General features: G+C 35.2%; 1 protein-coding gene and 1 long non-coding RNA gene across 12 annotated transcripts in view; one reads left to right on the forward strand and one right to left on the reverse strand.

Moving 5' to 3' along the window:
- Positions 1 to 20,405, reverse strand: part of LOC112427779 (uncharacterized) — a 194,587-nt gene that overhangs the window by 142,536 nt on the left and 31,646 nt on the right. For 6 of the 7 annotated variants that reach the window (XR_011608238.1, XR_011608240.1, XR_011608239.1 and 3 more), the window contains one exon: positions 7,492 to 7,601. This is a non-coding gene — a long non-coding RNA (uncharacterized lncRNA). Of the gene's footprint in view, positions 1 to 4,021; positions 4,212 to 7,491; positions 7,602 to 20,405 lie in introns of those variants that run through there. The other variant, XR_003019510.2, reaches the window with a different exon arrangement.
- Positions 1 to 20,405, forward strand: part of MINDY3 (MINDY lysine 48 deubiquitinase 3) — an 81,206-nt gene that overhangs the window by 2,370 nt on the left and 58,431 nt on the right. For 3 of the 5 annotated variants that reach the window (XR_003019509.2, XM_011752070.3, XM_011752071.3), the window contains exons 2-6: positions 9,095 to 9,174; positions 14,348 to 14,408; positions 16,007 to 16,180; positions 19,299 to 19,350; positions 20,261 to 20,375. Coding sequence is in view for 4 of the 5 variants with exons in the window: in XM_011752070.3 (XP_011750372.1) it covers positions 9,095 to 9,174; positions 14,348 to 14,408; positions 16,007 to 16,180; positions 19,299 to 19,350; positions 20,261 to 20,375 (482 nt within the window). In the remaining variant the exon portion in view is untranslated. The remainder of the gene's footprint in view (positions 1 to 9,094; positions 9,175 to 14,347; positions 14,409 to 16,006; positions 16,181 to 19,298; positions 19,351 to 20,260; positions 20,376 to 20,405) is intronic. The other 2 variants (XM_024794866.2, XM_024794868.2) reach the window with 2 other exon arrangements.

Genomic DNA, 20,405 nt, shown 5'->3' on the forward strand with positions numbered 1-20,405 from the left:
GGCAACCAAACATATATTTTTGAAGTTATCACCTCTGAATCAGAGGGGTCCTGTTACTGGTTTTGGTATGTTAACTGTTGTATTCATTTGTTTGTTCTTTGAGGCCATTGCTAAATATTGCTGTGGCAGTCCTTTGGGATTGTGGGAATAGACACAAGACACTGCTTTGCTGCATTACTAATGTGACATCAACTCTGGCTTTATTTCATAGTCTGTGACTGTCTCCAATTGACAACTGCAGTCTCATTAGTCTTCTGGAAGCAAGATACAGGTGTAAGATGTTTGGCGTGAATATTTATGCAATTATATCTAGAGATAGTTCATCTATGAAATTATATTGATTGACCAACTTAAATTCTTTTGATATGGTTGTTAAAACAATAAGCTGCAGGAGTGGCACATAGTTGTTTTTAATTGGCTTGACATTTTTAGATATTCTCTTCTACAAATCCTGTTTGTTTTAAAAAAATGTGGGGTGTTTTTCTTTTTCTTTTTTTGGGCAGTTTTAATTTTAAAGGCAATAAGCCATGTAATTTAAGGGCTTAAAGTTGGCAGGGTTTTATTTTAACTTGAAAATTTATTCTCCTCTCTGCTTCCCTCCTGCTCAATTGCCTATAGTACTTTTTAAAGAATAGCATATAATTTTCACTTCCTTAGCTCATTAGCACTATTTATCCTCTCCCTTCCCACAAACTACACCAGTATTCCAAGCTCTTACAGTTGAGAGTCAGTAGGGTGGGAGGGAAGACAAACAGTAAACATAATGTAGCATAAATTACACATGTACAATAAATAGTTTGAAGATGAGGAGATATGGAGTTCTGGGTGGGGTGTCCTGGGCAGGCCTTATTTTAAGATGAGATTTGAGCAAACACTTGGAGTCACTCTGCTAGTCATGCAGAAGTCAGAAGAAAGAGTGCTCCAGGCAGAACAAATGGTAGTTACAAAACACTTCACACAAACTAGGCTTGGTCTGTTCCAGCAACAAGAAGGAAGTTAGTGTGGCAAGAGAGGGAATAAAGGAAAAGGAGAATAATAAAAGATGATATAAGAAATAAAATGGCCCAAATCATGTAAAGCTTTCTAGCCTATTAGAAGGACTTTCGCTCATCTTGTACATGAAACGGGGGTCCTTGGAAGATTTGGAGCAAAGGAGAGATACCACCTGGCAAGCTTTTAAAGGATTGATCTGCCTGCTGTATTTGAGGATAGACTGTAGTGGATTGGGACGACAAGATCAGAGAAGAGACAATTGCAGCAATCCAGGGGAGAAAAGATGCCATCCTGGACCAGAGTAGTGGCACTGGAGATGGTAAGAAGCGGGCAGACTGACCATAACCCAACAGAACCAAAATAAGAATCAGCTAGACCTGACAGAAGTAGTATTTCTTGTATAAATAAAAACATTTTGAGTTATTTGGAATTTATTTTCTTTTCAATATTGATTGCTTAGCTCAGTGTTTGGCAAACTTCTCTAGAGGGTGAGTGGCCTTTTTATTGCCTCTCAGCTCATCAATGCTATTGCAGCAAAAGCAACCATAGTTAGTATGGGTGTGGCTGCATTCCAAAACATGAAAGCAGATGAGGGTTGTAGTTTGCTGACGCCTGATGGAGAGTGTAAACTCTTAGAAGCCATTTTTCATTCTTCCAATTATTTTCCTTCTTCCAGTTATTTTATTGTTTCTCCTAAAGACTAGTCAGAAAGAGAGATATTTATTTTCACTATTTGTAGCAGTGCAGTGGGTGGATTTTTTTTTTTCTCTTTCCCCAGGGGAAGAGGGGCGTGTAGGTGTAGTTGATTGAAACTAGAGTTTTGGGCTTTCAGTGTAGCACAATTTTTGTTACATAATATGAAAAAAAAAATGAGATTTAACAAATAACTTAGGAAAAATGAAGGATCCATTAAAATATAAATATAAAATATATTAAGAGTTAATACACTTGGGTTAATTTAAGGTTTAAAGGCATGTTTGGGTATTTATTTTAATGTGATTTACTATTCTATCAAAGTAATAAAATGATACACCAGCATCATTAATTTTTCTTCCGAAGTGAAGTTAATACTGTGGATCACCTCGTTTCAAATATTTTTTTGTTTTTGGAAGGTTTTAACATTCTCTTATGTAGGTTTTTCCTTTCTTCAACATACCTAAATTATGATTTGCATAACAGCCAATATTTTGTAATTCGTAATTGGTAAGCATATACGACAAAATTAATTCCTTAGTACTTTGTTTTATTCAAATACTTCAAAGTGTCTGTCTATCATAATATATTTATACTATATTTTACAGCTTTTGAAAATCTTACCTAATCTTTGCAACATCCCTGAAAGATAACAAATAATAAATGTAGTTATCCTCATTTTTTAAGATGAAAGGTCCAGTTGAGATATTTGACTCAGCCTGGATGTCAAACTAAGTCTTTCTATAGCCTTGTTTACATGGAAGACTAGAATTGTAGAAGCTATAGTTGTCAAAATGGTGTGCATTATGTGTGTGTATAAATATATATAGTAAGTAATATGAAAACAAGAAATTGAAAAATTGCGATGAGGTTCATGGCTCAGGTTTACCCTGGTTCTGAGCTATAAAATGTGAAAATGAGAAAGACCTTTCTGTGATCTCTGGTACTGTGTAATGTGATATGAAATTGTATACGTAGGATTAGATGTTTTAAGATGGATAGTTTCAGACCTAATCAGGAAAAACAGCCATTTATGGTAAGTTAAGTCCTTCTAAAACTAGGAAATAATTGAGTATGAGAACTCTTGACAAGAAAAGTAATGCTGTGTCCTAAGGAATTCAAACTTAAGTAAAACCTTATTATAGAAAGAGAAGTCTCCTTAGCATAGTCCTGTTTTAGGATAGAATACTTAATTTTCATTTAGCTGACTTTATTTCATTTTGGCTCTAATAGCCTTTGTCCATTATCACTTAACACACTGAAACATGTATATTGGAATTAAACAGAAATTGGCATGAAGTATAACTGCTTAGAATTCTCTCCATGGGTTTTTAATATTCAGAGTGCAATAGCAACTCACTATAATGCAGTTCCAACTAAAAGCCCCACCCATGGATAATTGGGTTACGTTATTTAAATTTTTAAGGAAGGCAAGATCCATTACTAATTCAAACTTTAATTTCATACACGAAAAGTTTAGCAGATCTTAATTTCACCTCTGCACTTGGGTACAACACTAGGGGCCCTTTCCTTATTCTCAGTAGGAGGAGAGCTGGCCAAACAGTGAAGATTTCGTCTCTTCTTCCTCGGTTGGACCTTAAATTTGGTTGTTTTAACATAACCAGAAACCTTAGTTGTCACTTTCCTTATTAACTTTGTTCCATGCATCTTCTCTATTCCAGTTCTCCATTTGTCCTATTTTTGATCTCCCAGGCTGCTATGTATTGCTGGAGAAAATTGTGTCCAGCACCAATACTTAAATCTTAGCTGAGCCCTCGGTGCTTCTGTTAGTTCTTTCCTTATGTTTTTCAGAATTAACACTTTCCTCAATTCTGTACCTTTCTCATTCCTCTCACTCTCAATATGTAACACCTCTTCACTTTTTCATTTTTCCTCATATGTTTAACTTAAAAGTCTTCCAAAATTTACTTCTTCTCCTAAGCCAGTGGCTCTCAAGTTTTTGGAACTCAGGTCCCTATTACAGTGTTAAAAATTGTTGAGGGCTTCAATATGAAAAAGTTAAAATTTAGTGAGACTTTGGCATTGTTTTACATTTTTGCAAATCTCTTTAATGTTTATCATATTGGAAGACAGCTGGATTCCCACATATGCTTCTCCAGTCTGTGGCAATATATTGTTTTGGTTGAAGTGGATGCAGAAAATCTGGCCTCACATATGTAATTGGAAAAGGTATAAGAAGTATGGTAGTAGCCTTTTTGGATAATTACACATAATCTTCTTTAATACCACACCAAAACTTGACACATCAGAGTATTGTAGAGATTAGTTGCAATACGAAATCTAAAACTGAATCACATAACTTTTCATCCTCTGTTAAGTTGAAATCTTTTGGTCTGTCTTGCAGTTCAAGTGGATCTCTTACCTGTGCATTAATTTGTAACAGTATGCATCAGTGATTTGGAAATTATTGGTCTACTGACAGTCTTCCAAATGTTGATGTATGTCATGATAACCACACTAGAAGTCACGTTTGTTTCTGTTACCAGTGAGCTCATCAGAACAATCTGTAAGCATTGAGAAGCTGTCAGACTCACAGTGGTGGACACAAGTTTTCCAAGTTACTGCTTGAAAGCTGGAAATTTTATCACTGGCTATTTTCCTTGAAATGTCAAACTCACTTATTTCTGAGAAAATGTCAGCCAGATACTCAAGTCTGAATAATTGTAGCTTATTGGTAGTTATACTAGGTAAAAGTAACACTCCATTAAAAAAAAAAAAAAGTAGCTAGTTCAGCTTGCAATTAAAAAAAAAATTACACAGATACTTTTCCTTGAGATAACTTTTGAGCATCATACCCAGTATGTAGCAGAAGTGCTTTATGGGTAGCTTCCATTTTGTTCCACAGAATATATTTTTAAAAAGACACTGTATTCAAGATCAAGATGTAATAAAATTAGTAGTTTTGACTGCAGCAGTAAGTGTATTCTTAAATTGGCTCTGTATGGGGGTGTTTTTTAGGACAGTGACCACTAGGACAGCTTGATGTTACTGTGTTGATTTGTGCTAAGGAACCGGCAATGTAATCCACCATAGCTTTTGTACCATCACTGTGAATGTCAACACAGTGAAATGGGCAAATCATGTCTTAGTTTTATCATTTAAATAATTGTAACCTCCAGTGGGCCTCCTGAAGGGTCTCTAAGACTTCCAGAGGTGTCTGTGGACCACCTTTAAAGTCTTTCTCAGCTCTTTTTCAGGACTTGGAGACCTTAAACTTCCTCTTTTCCATATAATCGTTCGTTCCCTTTTCTAAGTCATGCCTTTCAGCCTACAAAGTAATAATTCTTTATCCAACTACCCTTCAAGCTATCATTCTTTTTCCCTTCCGCCAAACTTGAATATAGTTGTCTGTTGGTGTCTGAGGGGTAGTGGGTTCAAGGACCCCCCTGCAGATACCAAAATCCATAGATGCTCTGCAGTATTTGCATATAACCTACACACAACTTCCCCTATGCTTTAAATCATTTCTAGATTACTTACAATACCTAATACAATGTAAATGCTATGTAAATAGTTATTACATCGTATTGTTTAGGGAATGATATGAAAAAGTCTGTAAATGTTTTAAGACAGACCCAACCATCCTTTTTTTTAATCACCCTCAAATATTTTCCATTTGTGTTTGGTTGAATTTGTGGTCACCAAACCTATGGATATGGACGGCCAACTGTAGTTTGCTTTTACTATTTCTCTTTCTAATCCGAATTACACTTCAACTTTTAAAATTTGGCTACTCTTCCCAGTGCTGTAAATTTATGTTTTTAGTATCCCAGTGACATGCTTAATCTAGTATTTTAATTTATATCTTTATTCAGCAGCGTTTGTCATAGTTGACTACTCTTTGCTTCTGATTTTTCCTTTCCAAGAGCTCAGTTAATGTGCTTCTCTCTTATCCTTCTAATTTTTGTCAGTCTTCTTTGCCGACTCAGCCTCTGCTCACTTTTTAATGTTCCCAGCTTCATTATTTTTGTTCTACAGGTTCTCATGCACTTTAACTGACATGTTTAAGATGATTGAAATTGCTGCCTCTAATCCTCAGTCCTGCCCTGAGCTACACACTTACATCTCCGATTTCTAAACGTTGCCAAATGGTTATCTCACATTTTTAGACTGAACTTGTTATTCCTAGAAACAAACACCGCCATTATCTTCCCTGCCAAAACATCAACAGGCATTAATTGAGCAATAGCTATACAACATACTGTGGGAAAACAGTGATCAGTAACACAGATACAACACTGGTCAGGCAAGGCAGATGATTAACAGGTAAACAAACAATAACTACAGATTATGATAAGTACTGGTTGTGCTGGGGGATGACGGGAGAGACTACTTAGATAGGTTTGTAAGGAAATATCCCTCTGAGGAATTAACACCTAAAGTGAGACCTGACAAATAAGGATTTATCTATATGGAGAGTAGAGGAAAGAGCATTTTCATGTAGAGAGAACAGTAAGCATCGAGGCTACAGGTAAAGTCTCTGGGATGTTCTGAGGACCTAAGGTCACAGCAGATAATGACTGTAAGTGTAAACAGAGTCAACTGGATTGATAGATCATACAGTGTCTTCCAGACCACAAAAAGGAGTTTGGGTTTTATTTTAATTGCAATGAGAAGCCATTGACATGTTTTAAGCAGGCTGTGTCAAAATCTGTTTTCCATTTCTAAAATATTCTTCTGGCAACTATGGTGAATACTTGGGGACTGGACAGGAGGGAGGAAGGAATAGGGAGACGTGGTTGGAAACTCTTGACAGTATTTAAGGTCAAAGATTATAGTGCTTTGAACTATAAGGTGAACTGGAGATGGGATGGAAATGAACATGTTCAAGATATGTTTTGAAGCCTTGAAGCAGCAAGACCTTATCTTAGGGTGAAACCTAAAGATAAGTTTGAGTTTTCCAGAGAAATGGTTAGCAGGTGTTTCAAGCAGAAGAAACATCATGTACAAAGGGTAAGAGACAGAGAGAAAATAAAATATCTCAGGACCTGAAAGAAACTCAATGTGCCCAGAGTCTGAAAGGAAGAATGGCAAAGGGTGAAGAGGGAGATGCAGGCAGAAGCCAGATTATACAGGACCATGTTAAGGGACTTAGACTCTGTCTGTGTCTGGAGTTTCTAATCTGGGCTGTATTTGGGAATTACGTGGTTATAACCAGTAATGGAATTTCTGAGAGTAGATGAGATTACTCAGGAAGAATGCATAGAATGAAATGAGCATAGATCCTAAAGCCAAGACCTGGGGAACATTAGCACTTAAAAGCAGTGATCATGGAGACAGAAGAACTAGAAAAGCAAAACTTGGAATGAAAAGCCAAGGGACAAAGGTTTCTCAGATTTGTGGTCAGCATTTCAGGTTGATTCTTTGGGAGATTAAATAAGATAAGACTTGGGAACTAGCCTGTACTGGTCACTGATGAACTTGGGTGAGAATGAGTTTGGTTCACTCATGGGTTGAAAACCAGATTAGTGAGGGTTAAGTAAATGGGTAAGAAAATTGAGACAAGGTATATATAGATGACTAGCTGGGCTTTGGGAGGACAAGAATGATGGAGTGCTGGTTGGAGTTTTTGGTGGAATCTTAAGGTTTTGTTTTAATATGTGAGATAAATGTTTATATGCTTTCTGGAAGAGACTGAAGATAAAGAGAGGAGGTGGGATGGAATAGCACCCTCTCCTTTGCTCTCATCTGGTGTCTCAAGCTAGAAACTTCATAAACAGCTCTAATTTCTTTTGTACCAAGCCATTGCCCTACTTAAACATACTAAATAAATCTTATATTTACCTCAGAAATATTACTTGAATATACTTTCTCTTCTCCACGCTAATGTTGCTTTCATTAGGTCAGCAGCATCTCTATAGGGATGTTGAAACAACTTCTTCCTGGTTCTGTTCCTTTAAAAAAGGAAAAAGAAAAAAAAGAAAAAAGCCCAGTAAGATGATACTGCTGTTTTACTGAAAGATCTCTGCTGGTTAAGTCCTGGTTCTTTGGCCCTTTGGCCCTTTGCAATATTAACCACTTGTCATCTTTCCTGCCGCCCATTTGCTGGCACCTCCATCCTACCCCCATGCTACCCTTTAGCTATGTTAAATTGTCTCTGATTTATACACATTCCCTCCTCTTGGAAAACCTTTTTTCTTTAATTAAGGTATTTTCTGTAGCTGAATTTTATTCATTCACCTTTGCCTCTCTGGCAAATTGCTGTTCAAGATGAGCCTGGAAGTTACCTGTTATGATAGACTAGAGCATGCCTTTCTGTGTCTACAATACTCTGCATTCTTCTGCTACAACATTCGTTTATTCCTTTATTTTAGTAATTATCTATTTGTATGTCTCTCTTCACCTGGACTAGTGGCTCCTCCAGACCAGAGACTGTGTCATCCAGGCATATATCCTAGATGTTTGGCGTAATATCAGATGTTCATTAACGTGAAGTGATTTGGCTGAATGACTGAATAGTAACAATTAACGGAATTTATAGATTCTTAGCATTTTGGAATTGGGATTGATTATTTTAATGAGAACACTGAGGCCTAAGCAGGTGAAATGATCTTCAAAGGGTTATCCAGATGGTCACTGGGTTCTCCCAACTTCTCACCTAGGGCCCTCTGAAGAACTTCCACTAGTTGCTATCAGTCAATGCTGGTTAGGTAATATTTAAATTAAGGTGGAGCCAATATAAACACATGTACTGTCTATGATGCCATTGTGTTGCTCTGTCGCCCAGGCTGGAGTGCAGTGGCGCGATCTCGGCTCACTGCAAGCTCCGCCTCCTGGGTTCACGCCATTCTCCTGCCTCAGCCTACCAAGTAGCTGGGACTACAGGTGTCCACCACCATGCCCAGCTAATTTTTTGTATTTTTAGTAGAGATGAGGTTTCATCGTGTTAGCCAGGATGGTCTCAATCTCCTGACCTCGTGATCCGCCTGCCTTGGCCTCCCAAAGTGCTGGGATTACAGACATGAGCCATCTTGGCCGATGCCATTTAATTTTTAGCTTATAGAATGTGAGTGAAAGATTGAAATGATACAATGATATGGTATTTAAAGAGTTCTAAAAATTGTTTGAATTTAGTAGATTAACTAGTCCTCCTCAGATGAAAAGTCAGATTTAGTGTCATTTTACTAAAGTCCATACTTTATCCTCCTAGAGGAGTTCCTGGGTGCAAAATTGTGTGGGTATATGTGCTCTTACGTACATTTTGGGGTGGGGGAGCATAGGTTCTATTGATTTTTTTTTCCAAAAGGTTCCTTAATCTGCATCTCATGACTTGAAGGTATTTTGCTGTTGTGATAAGTGATGGTTCTCAAAGCAAAGTACATGAAAGATTCTTTTAGCTGCTACTTGAATTATATTTTTAATCTTTGCTACTTGCTTTCATTTTTAGGGTTTGTGTTTAGTGAATCAGAGGGATCTGCATTAGAACAGTTTGAAGGTGGCCCCTGTGCTGTTATTGCACCTGTTCAGGTAACATAGACTCCTTTACCAACTCCTTAGAGGGACATGTTGAAATCTTTCATACTTGTTGTTTTTTAATGTCTGTACTCCATATAATAATTATGAGACATGATCAGTTAACTCTTAAATTTTGCTCTTGTAAATTACAATAAATATCCAAAACAAAAATGAATTCAGAATATTGATGAGTTGCACAACACTAGCCTTTTGACTATATTTTCAAGGAAAGATAATAGGTGTTTCGTGACTTTGAGAAAATTAGGAAGTTTCTTGACATCTTTAATATAGAGATCCTATTAAGTAATAACATGTTATACTTTAGATAGGTACAATCGCTGTAATTGTACTATTTTCATTTGTTCAGTCTATAAAAGTTATTAAAGTTGAAGATTTCATATTTTTATAGCCTATAACTTTTTCAAATTTGAAATAAGTTGGCAGCTTATACTATTTTATGCTATAACTTTGACTTTTCTGATTGAAATTTATAACAACTGATTTCAAACAATTTCAAAAACCAAATGTTTTTCTTTGCACAAAACATAGGATTTATCAAAATGTCTTTATTTGATTTGGAATCTTGATGTGTTACATTGTTTGAATTTCAAAGGCTGATTCACTATAAACTATTAAACTGTAAAAACTAAGAATTGAATTCTCAGTTTACTACAATACTGATGTCTGTGAATGACAGTGTCACTTTAGAACTGTTATAAAAGAACTGTTTTGAAAATTACAGCTAATTTATTGTTTTAACCATCATGTTTTGAAAATATATATTTAATGTGGCATTTATTATTCTTTGGGTATAAAGAATGCATTCTGGCTGGGTGCAGTGGTTCACGCCTGTCATCCCAGCACTTTGGGAGGCTCAGGTGGGTGGATCACAAGGTCAGGAGATCCAGACCATCCTAGCTGACATGGCGAAAACCCCATCTCTACTAAAAATACAAAAAATTAGCCGGACGTGGTGGCAGGCGTACGTAGTCCCAGCTTCTTGGGAGGCTGAGGCAGGAGAATGGCGTGAACCCGGGAGGCGGAGCTTGCAGTAAGCCGAGATTGTGCCACTGCACTCCCCTGGGTGAAAAAGCACACTCTGTCTCAAAAAAAAAAAAAAAAATGCATTGCTAAACTGTTGGCTACAAAGTAAATTGTTTCTCAGAAGTTATACTCTATATATTTACATTGCTAAAAATACATTTTTGTAAAGAAAAAAATTATGGTTGATTCGAAAATATGTCTTTTATAGATCATTTTTTTTTTTTTTGCATTAGGAGAATTTTTTTAAAATGAAGAAAAATTTGAATGTCCGAATCTTGCCTTGGAATTATGGAAAGTGAAGAATGAAATTTAACTATAAATTAGCAATTATAGCTGTTGTACTGAGTGACTGAAACAAATTTTGGTTATTAGTAGGAATGTTATCTGAATTTGAAGATTCCTTTGTTGTGTCCATATGTAAATTAGATTATATAAATACTGCCCCTCTTAATCCGTAATAGCATGGTTTTTATTGCAAGTAGTGCATGAATATAGTTAAATGGAGGGTATACCACAGGAGTTTCCTATTTTGTAAAATACAGTATATTTCAGTAGTGGTAGTTATTTTTGCAAGTGGGGTGCTATGCAGTGATGGTTATATTCAAAATCCTGAACCTACTTTTCTGTATCTTTGAGGTAGTAATTAAGTTTAAGAATCACGGCCGGGCCACCACGGCTCACGTCTGTAATCCCAGCACTTTGGGAGGCTGAGGCAGGTGGATCACCTGAGGTCAGGAGTTCGAGACCAGCCTGGCCAACGTGGTAAAACCCCATCTCTACTAAAAATACAGAAATTAGCCGGGTGTGGTGGCAGGCGCCTGTAATCCCAGCTACTCGGGAGGCTGATGCAGGAGAATCACTTGAAACCAGAAGCTGGAGGTTGCAGTGAGCCGAGATCATGCCACTGCACTCCAGCCTGGGCAAAAGAGTGAAATTCCATCTCAGAAAAAAAAAAAAGAATCACATAGGCCAGGCACAGTGGCTCACACCTGTAATCCTAGCACTTTGGGAGGCTGAGGCAGGAGCATTGCTTAAGGCCAGGAGTTCAAAACCAGGCTGGGCAACATAGTGACAACCCTGTTCTTAAAAAAAAAAAAAGAAAAAAGAAAAAATTAGCTGGGCATGGTGGTGCACACTTGTAGTCCTAGCTACTCAAGAGGCTCAAAGGAAAGGGTCTAAGCTCAGGAGTTCAGGGCTGCAGTGAGCTATTATCATGCCACTGCCCTCCAGCTTGAGCAATAGAGCGAGACCCCATTTCTAAAAAGGAAAAAAAAAGAGTCACGTAAAGTTTTATTTATTTACTTATTTTATTTTATTTATTTATTTTTTTGAGATGCAGTTTTACTCTTGTTGCCCAGGGTGGAGTGCCATGATGCAATCTCGGCTCTCCCAGGTTCAAGTGATTCTCCTGCCTCAGCCTCCTGAGTAGCTGGGACGCACCACCACACCAGGCAAATTTTTTTGGTTTTTTTTGTTTTTTGTTTCTGAGATGCAGTCTCGCTTTTTCTCCCGGGCTGGAGTGCAGTGGCGCAATCTCGGCTCACGGCAAGCTCCTCCTCCTGGGTTCACGCCATTCTCTGCCTCAGCCTACCTAGTAGCTGGGACTACAGGTGCCCGCCACCACGCCTGGCTAATTTTTGTATTTTGTAGAGCTGGAGTGTCACCGTGTTAGCCAGGATGGTCTCGATCTCCTAACCTCGTGATCCACCCGCCTTGGCCTCCCAAAGTGCCGGGATTACAGGTGTGAGCCACCGCGCCAGGCCACACCCAGCTAATTTTTGTATTTTTAGTAGAGATGGGGTTTTTCCATGTTGGCCAGGCTGGTCTCGAGCTCCTGACCTCAGGTGCTCCACCCGCCTTGGCCTCCCAAAGTGCTGGGATTACAGGCATAAGCGACCGCGCCTGGCCAAGTCACGTACACTTTGTGAAGAATTTTGTGTGTATTAATATTTCAGTTTAAAAGTCAAAACTAAGTTATTAAAGATGACTTCAAGTGAGCAAGTACATATATTAAAACTTTTTTAGAGTATAAATATTAGAGCATAATACCTTTTAAAAAGAATAGGCAAAATAATGGAACCAAATAGCTAATATAATCATAGACCTCATTACCTGTAACAATTTACCCAGAATTTATCACACCAGGAATAAAGAAGGAACTAAGATCAGTGGTGAAATAAAATAAAGTTTGATAAATCCCATCCAGATGACTTGTTAGCACTTTGAGGGGAAGATAAGTTTAGATCATTTTGTACCATGTATCAAATATATTTTTGGAATAATATTTAACCATAAGAAAACTTAATTTATCATCAACACTCTAAGAGAAACAGTGACTTCCAAACTAATAAATATTTTCATTAAATATTAGCAATAAAGGGATATTGTCTTTCTTATATAAATAACTTGTAGAAGTTAATTAGAAAAACACTAAGATTCAGGGGTGAAATGGGCATAGATGTGCAGTTGTAACAGGTGGAATGATGCTTTACGGCCAAAGAATCAGGATGCTCACCCTCACTGGGAAGCCAGAAAAGTAAAAATAAAACTGTAACTAGATTCTATTTCTTACTTTTTCTCATCTTTAAAAATAAAATTACAAATGCCAGTGCATGTAAGGGTGGGACGATGCTGGCACACTCATATACTGCCATATAGTACAAATTTGTACTTTGATTTTGGGAAGGAATTTTAAGCTATAATTGGAACCATGACAATGCAGATTCTGATGCAATAGTTGTGTTTCTGTGAATCTTTTCTAAAGAAATATTTAATATGGAAAAAGTTGTATTTAAGAAGGAGCTAATATATTAAAGTAGCAAAAAAATTGCAAGCAATGTGATGCGCAATAGTGTAATTTAATAAGTAAATTTTGATAAATAGCTTGATAGACAAGTAGTGATTAAGAATTATACTTATGAATTCTGTAGAAAAACAGAAAATACATTCATATGCCCATTATGATTCACTTGTAATAAAATTAAAACTAGGTATTAAAAAACATGGGAAGGAAGTATGTCAGAATGCTAACAGTAGTTATATTGGCAGTGAAATAATGAATCTCCCCATCTCACTTCTAAAATGTTGTGATGTAGTTATACTGTTCCACTTGATGGTTGTTGCCATTTTGGGGAAAAATCAGAAGCACTTGATTACAGTATTTGTAGACTTTATGCCTATGTAAATGGAATATTAGTTTTTTGTTGTAATACCTTGAATTGTTTATTGGTGCCAGGTACTGTGCTAAGTGCATTACATAGATTTTCTCATATAATCCTCACTGTAACCTTTTAAAGTTTGTACAGTTATTTTTAGTTAGTAATATTGGAGCCAGGATTCAAACCTAAGTTTGCCTGATTAAAAAGCAGTCTTCCTAATCTGTACACTAATACTTTCAAACACAGGTGAGGAAAAGTCATCATTGTAACCTGTTTTTCTTGGACCTGCCCTCTAGAGATTCAGATAGAGTAGGTGGAGCCCAAGAATCTGCAGTTTAAACAAGTCAGGTGACTGGGATGTAGCTACTGTTGAACTACAGGTTGAGAAGGAGACACTTCCCTATGCAGCTTTTTATCAAATAGCCAATGTAACATCATTGACTCGCTTAAGGGGAAGTTTAGAAATCCATTTGTCTTTTCTTCTGAATCTTGTAGCTTTTTTAGTTAATCTTGAGCTCCCGATAATAAAGTGGTGACTGTAAAGGTGTTACTTTTGTGTCATAGATGAAGGTGAAGGGAACAGAACCACTTTTATATTTAGATTTCTTTTACCTGGAGGAATCTAAATGAAATGTAGACTTGTTCCTGTTCTATAGGGCTTTCACTTTGTGAATAGAGGAGTAAGTTTCTGTGCTTTTCAGTTATTCTGTTATGTGAGTGAGTTCTTCTACTTGTCAGAAAATATGTACTGTGGAAGAAGAAGAATTTTATGAATCTAGAATCAAGTTTATAGTAGTATACTCTGAATAAATAACTCTGCACAGTTTCTGTCAAATGTGAGGGGAACCCATTTGGTATCTTTACAGAACTAGTCAAAAGATTAGAAAGGCGGTACAAACGATTGTTTTCCATTTTAAAATTGAAGAATGATATGATGTATGGTTATAATGCATTTCACTAATTATTGCTTCAATTGTGTGAAGGCATTTCTTTTGAAGAAGCTCCTGTTTTCTTCTGAGAAGTCTTCTTGGCGGGATTGTTCAGGTATGATAGCTGTCTTTTAAAAACTTTTGCTTCATCCTCTGCTTTAATAGAGATGATCTAAGCAGGATTCATTGGCAGTAGTTTAATTACAATTATCTGAGAAAATTATCAATGGGATTTTTTTTTTCCTGAGGTTTCCTTTTAAAATGTTTTAGAAAGTGTCGTGAACAGTGACTTCATATTTCCAAATTTGGTTTTCTAACTGGGTGTTATAAGACATGATGGTATAATTAAGGGAAAAACCTTTGGCTTCTTGCTAAAACATGGTGCATTTCCTAGAACTGTTAGGTGGCAGCATACAATAAAGAATAGTCATTTTTCTTTTTTGGTCTTACTTAGCTGTGGGCAGTACCTCAGAATTATCATTATATTCCTGCATGTTTTAGTATAATGCCTTACACAATGCAAATACTGCAAATAATTTTGGATGAAGTTGCAAATGAAGCTGTCATAGCTTCTGTAACATGAGCTTCTGTACCCAGAGAGATGTGATGCCACCTTATAATAAGAATTTGCATTCCACGTGACAGTTTACAAAGATCTTTCCTTCACGTACACAATTTCCTGTGAACCTCACAATACCTTCTGGAAGAAAGTAGGACAATTACAATCCCAGTTTTGTATCTAAGGATGTAACAGCTTACATTGCAAACCATGACTATAGAATCTACTAATGATTTTGAATTTAAGAGGTAAAATATCACTTCCATAAGTTTTAAATTAATAGGTGAAATAGAAAAAAAATTTTAGTAGAGAAGAAACTATTTGAGATACTATTGTTGAACTTTTAATACAATTTATACTGTTTCTTACACAGAACTATATTCACTTTGATAAAATATTTGTAAAGCGTTGTCATAAGTGTCATAAATACTGTGGTGATTATAAGGTGAACAACATCGTTCCTGCCTTTAAAGAACTGTTAATCCATTAGGAGAGATAGAAACCTCCTTACATCATACAATTTTTGAAAGCTTCAGAAAGTGATACTACTTCTTGAGAGTAATACTGCTTGAAAAGAGAGTGTGGCTAAGGTTCTTCAGAAAGAGATGGTCTGAGCATTTGCGCTATTTTCTGTCAAATCTGTATTCTAACCGCCGGCGTCTGCTGATGTAATGCATTGTGGTAACATAGGTGCTGACAGTATCTCATCTCACTATTATCCCTTTGGGACAGGGTGATCCAGGACTTGAGACTAATTCAGAAGTGAGGGGAGAAAATAGAGGTCTCAACAGGCCTTTCCATTGTGCTCAGTTCTGCAGTAAAGGAAACCTCATGGCTTAAATGCTGCAGTTGCTAAAGGTTTAAGAAAGTGATGATCAGTGTCAGATTGTGATTTTCATAATGTTTAATTCTGCATTTTTCAGGATTCTTTTTCTACTTGATGGTTTTATTTGGATGGCTTTATTTAAAGTGATATTTCAATCCACAAACACATTGTTTTTCTAAAACATAATTTAACATCTATTTAGAGATTTTTTTTCCCTGTTTTTAAAATGCTTGATTTTCATCAACACATTCTTACTATTGTTATTCATGGCAGAATTTTTTTTTTTTTCAGAGGAAACCGTTATAACTTATGCTTTGGTTATTTTTAGAGGAAGAACAGAAGGAACTCCTTTGTCATACCTTGTGTGATATTTTAGAAAGTGCTTGTTGTGACCACTCTGGATCATACTGCTTGGTTTCATGGTTAAGAGGAAAGACAACTGAGGAAACTGCTAGTATTTCTGGGAGTCCTGCAGAGTCTAGTTGCCAAGTGGAACATTCTTGTAAGATACATTTTTATTTCCTGAAGTTTTTTTCTTATACCTTTGTTTTAATGAATCTATTGAATATTTTGAATAAAACATTACATTTTCATAACATGTATTCTTTTCTAGCGTAAGCTTAATTACTGAGCCTTAATATTTTTTATTTCCATTTCATTTATTTTAATTACCAGAAGATACTACTTTTTTGCAAAAAAATGCATCTCTTAAAATAAACTTTTTAAAGTGTTCTGGTTAACTTCTGCTTGATAATAATCTCTTTTGAGCTTCAGAACTCTTATTTAGAAATAATGATATACTTCAGTTTCAGATGCCTTAATGTTTGCTTTGGTATTGCAAAAAAAGTTTTTTTTGACATCAGAAAGTTTCATAAATTTATCTTTACTTGCTTCCCAGAGCAAAGATGGGGACATTTCTCTTCGTTGCAAGCTGTTGCTTTTCCTTCTGAATTATTTGGATTATTTTTATACATATAGATTATTTTAAGGCAATTTTAGTTATGCCTTAAGTTTTTCATACCTTGATTTCAGATAAGTTAAATAATAGCTATTCTAATTATTCATAAAAATTATATATTCCGTGGTTTTTAACTTTTGAAAATTCTTATGTAATTGACCCGAAAGCTGCCGATGTGAAATGGAGACAGCTAGTGGTACGGAAGCTAGTTAAGAGTTGCTTTTCTGATTTGCTTTTCAGGAGTAATCTTGCTACTTGATGGTTTTTGATAATTGGTAGTCCCAAGTGCCTACGTTAAATAAGTGATTTATTCTACCCACAGAGCATCACATTAACTATCATCTCTGTGGAGATTTTTTGTAGAGAGATTACCTACCTGAAAGTACATTGCAATTGTATGTGATACACATTCTTCTTTCCATATAGTATTATCCGTAAGATGCTGTTGCCTCCCTGGACTAAAATGTCTCTGTGTTGTCAGTATCTTTTTTCTCCTACCTTTGCAGTTAAAATGCCTTAAGCCTGGCAAATTCTAATAGTAGTACATTTGCAAGGAATAATTTTGAACATTTAAACAGTTGAATGATGCTTCCTTTTGAAGCCTTTGAAACATGGCCTTTCAAAAAGAACATATTTTAGAGTTTATAATGACATTTGAAAACAACAAGTGGAAAACAGTCACAAGGATGGTAGTCCAAAGTGTCATTAAGATTGGTTTTAACACATTCTCCAGGTTTTATTGTGTGGATATAAACACACTTAATAGTTTCATTTAGGATATTAAAATTTTGAAAGAGGAATTGTTGATCTTTTGAAAAATTATTTTTGAAGATTATATGCTTAAAGCCAGTCTGTATATTGATGTGTGAGAAAATAGTAAGATCTTTTTATATAACATTTTCCATTAGTATCTTAGTAGTATACTGAGTGTGCACTATGGAATGTGCTATGCATTTCTGTAGTGATAGGTTACATTGCTGTAGGTTGAAGGGCCTTATAATGCATTCACTTTGGTACTTCAGTAACTAATTTAGATGGACATAATTATATTGAATTACGCTCCAAAACACATTTTAGTAATTTTCCAGTTTACTTTGTATCTCTTTTAAAAGTTGCCATGAAGTAAACCATATTTTAAATTTTTTAAATATTGTATACATTTGAAATACTTTGTTAACTGAAAATTTGAGAATTTACCTTAGTGACAAATGAACTGTATTTATATTACAATTTTTATTCCATGTAACAATCTATTTTACCTGTTCTTTCCTTTATTCCCAGCTATGTTCTTTTTCTTGTGTTTTATATTTTTCCACCATCCCTGCCTGCTAAGCTTTTTATTTTGCTTGCCTCTTTTCTCTAAATTATTATCTTTATGTCTACTTTTGTAGTATACCCAGTAAAACTATTTAGATCATCTAACATTGCAGAACAAATAATATAATTTGGAAAAGATTAGGTAGAGTTTTCATTTTCTGAAAGTTTTAATGTAAAGCGTTTTCCCCTCTTGTTAATATTACTTTCTCTACAAACATTAATTTCATTGGCTTATGTGGTGTGTATAGTTTTGGCTTGTTGGTAATGCACAGTTGTTCGCAGTAGTGAATACTCAGGTTCAATTTCAGTTTGTTTCCCACATAAACCAAGAGATAACTGAATCCATTTGGACTGCTAAAGATTTTAAAACGAAATATGAAACACTTACAACTAGGCTTTGGAAAGCTAGCATAATGCGACATTTTAAATTGTAAATAAAAATTTAAAATTTTGACTTCATATTGAATCAATTTTCTTAACTCACCAGTGAGAATTTATATTTGATAGTAGTAAGTTTTGCTTTATAAAATATATGTGAAGTTATGCATTGTGATAAATAACTCCCCAGAGCCAAGACTATCTGGGCTCCAATCTCATCACTGCTGTTTAGTCCTATGTACTCTTGAGAGGATTTTTCTGTGTACCTCAGGTTCCTCTGCTGTAAAATGGAGCTTAGAGGGTTTATATGAGGATTAAATGAGGTAAGACATGTAGGGCATTTAAAAAAGGGCCTGGCACTTAGTAAACTGCTCAATAAACATTACCTCTGATTAAAATGCTTTGATTTCCTTTGATTAATAAACATAATCTAAATAAGTTACTGAAAACTTTTTAACAGTTATACAAATAAATGAGGAAACAAACTTAAAGCTGTCATTGAACCTGTGTAGTTTGAGAGTGTTTTGCCTTTTTATACACGTTTGTTTAATAATTAAGCATTAAACCTTAAAATTTTATATTATGAAAAGGAAGGTTAGCTCTGATGATATTACTTGGATTTATATAATCTGAAAGATTATTTAAAAGTGCAGGACACATTATGATGTGTGAAGCACTGATTATCAGTAATTTTTCATACTTTATAAACTACCGTAGCATAGCTGAACTGAAATGTGTATTTAATCACCCTTCTACATTCTCAGTATTATATCCATTTTAGTTATATTCATGATGACAAAGATGTTGAAATATAATGTTATAATAAAGTTGAAAATAAACTGAGAATTTTAAGGGAGTAAGGAAATAGGGAAAGTTTTGATTGCTTGAAAGTATTTACAGCCTGCTGTGTGTATCTTGTGTCATTTATTTGCCATGTGTAGTGCTGAAAAGTGTCTTTTATGTATAGCTGCCTTGGCTGTCGAAGAGCTTGGCTTTGAGCGATTTCATGCATTAATTCAGTAAGTAACATTGGAACATTTAAAATACTTACTCTGTGGACACATTGCCACTTTAAGTCTGTTCATACTGTGCAAAGGTTCTTAGTTTTACATAGAAATGCGCTACTTAAACATAAATTTTAAATCCATTGCTTCAGGATTAATTTGCCTTTAAATGAAAATAGTTTGTAAATGTTTAAATTATGCTGAGTCCTTAATTAACTATCCAAATACGCTTTTTAAAAACATTAAAAAGCTTTTTCACCATTACAATGAAAAAAATCATTTTAGCTTAATGTTTTTGTGTCCTTAACAAATATAAACATTTTTAGTAGGATAAATATTAGAATTATTTCTTATTTGCCAGTATCTGTTTTCTATACCTTTTATTAAGAATGCCCATATTTTTGTTAGAGCATTTAAACTTTTTATTACAAAGTTAAAGGTAAAGATGGCTGTTGATAGAATTATGGGTGGCATTTGGTTTAAAATGTAACATTAATTTCTTTTAAAAGAAGCCGCAAATGTAAGTTATCTTTGGCATTCAGATATTTGTTAAGTAATTTCTAGGATTTAAAAAGTGAAGTGTTCTTTGTGTTTACCCCCTCTTACAAGAAGGCCACTCTATTGTTTAAATAACTGTATATTATTGAAGAATTTACTGATGCCAGACAGTTCACCTAAGAGATGAAGAGGTTCCCTGCCAAGTAGGTGTTCTTTCTTAATGATACATATCGTATATTGTGATAGTTGTCAGAAATAGCTTTTGGTTTTAGTGGCTAAATTTGTATTTGAAAAATTTAGAAATGTCCCTAAAGTTTCCTGTTTGTATGTGTATGTTTTAATGTATAAGAAAATTTAAAAATTTTCCCTTTTATGAATGTAGTTAACCTCATCATGATACCAATACTTAATTCTTTTTTCCCCCCAGAAAAAGATCATTCAGAAGTTTACCAGAATTAAAAGATGCTGTCTTGGACCAGTATTCAATGTGGGGAAATAAATTTGGAGTATTGCTTTTTCTGTATTCTGTATTACTGACAAAGGTGTGTTCAAGAAAATGCTTTTTCTGCCTT

The sequence above is a fragment of the Macaca nemestrina genome, chromosome 9 (assembly GCF_043159975.1).
Source record: "Macaca nemestrina isolate mMacNem1 chromosome 9, mMacNem.hap1, whole genome shotgun sequence".
Taxonomy (NCBI): domain Eukaryota; kingdom Metazoa; phylum Chordata; class Mammalia; order Primates; family Cercopithecidae; genus Macaca; species Macaca nemestrina.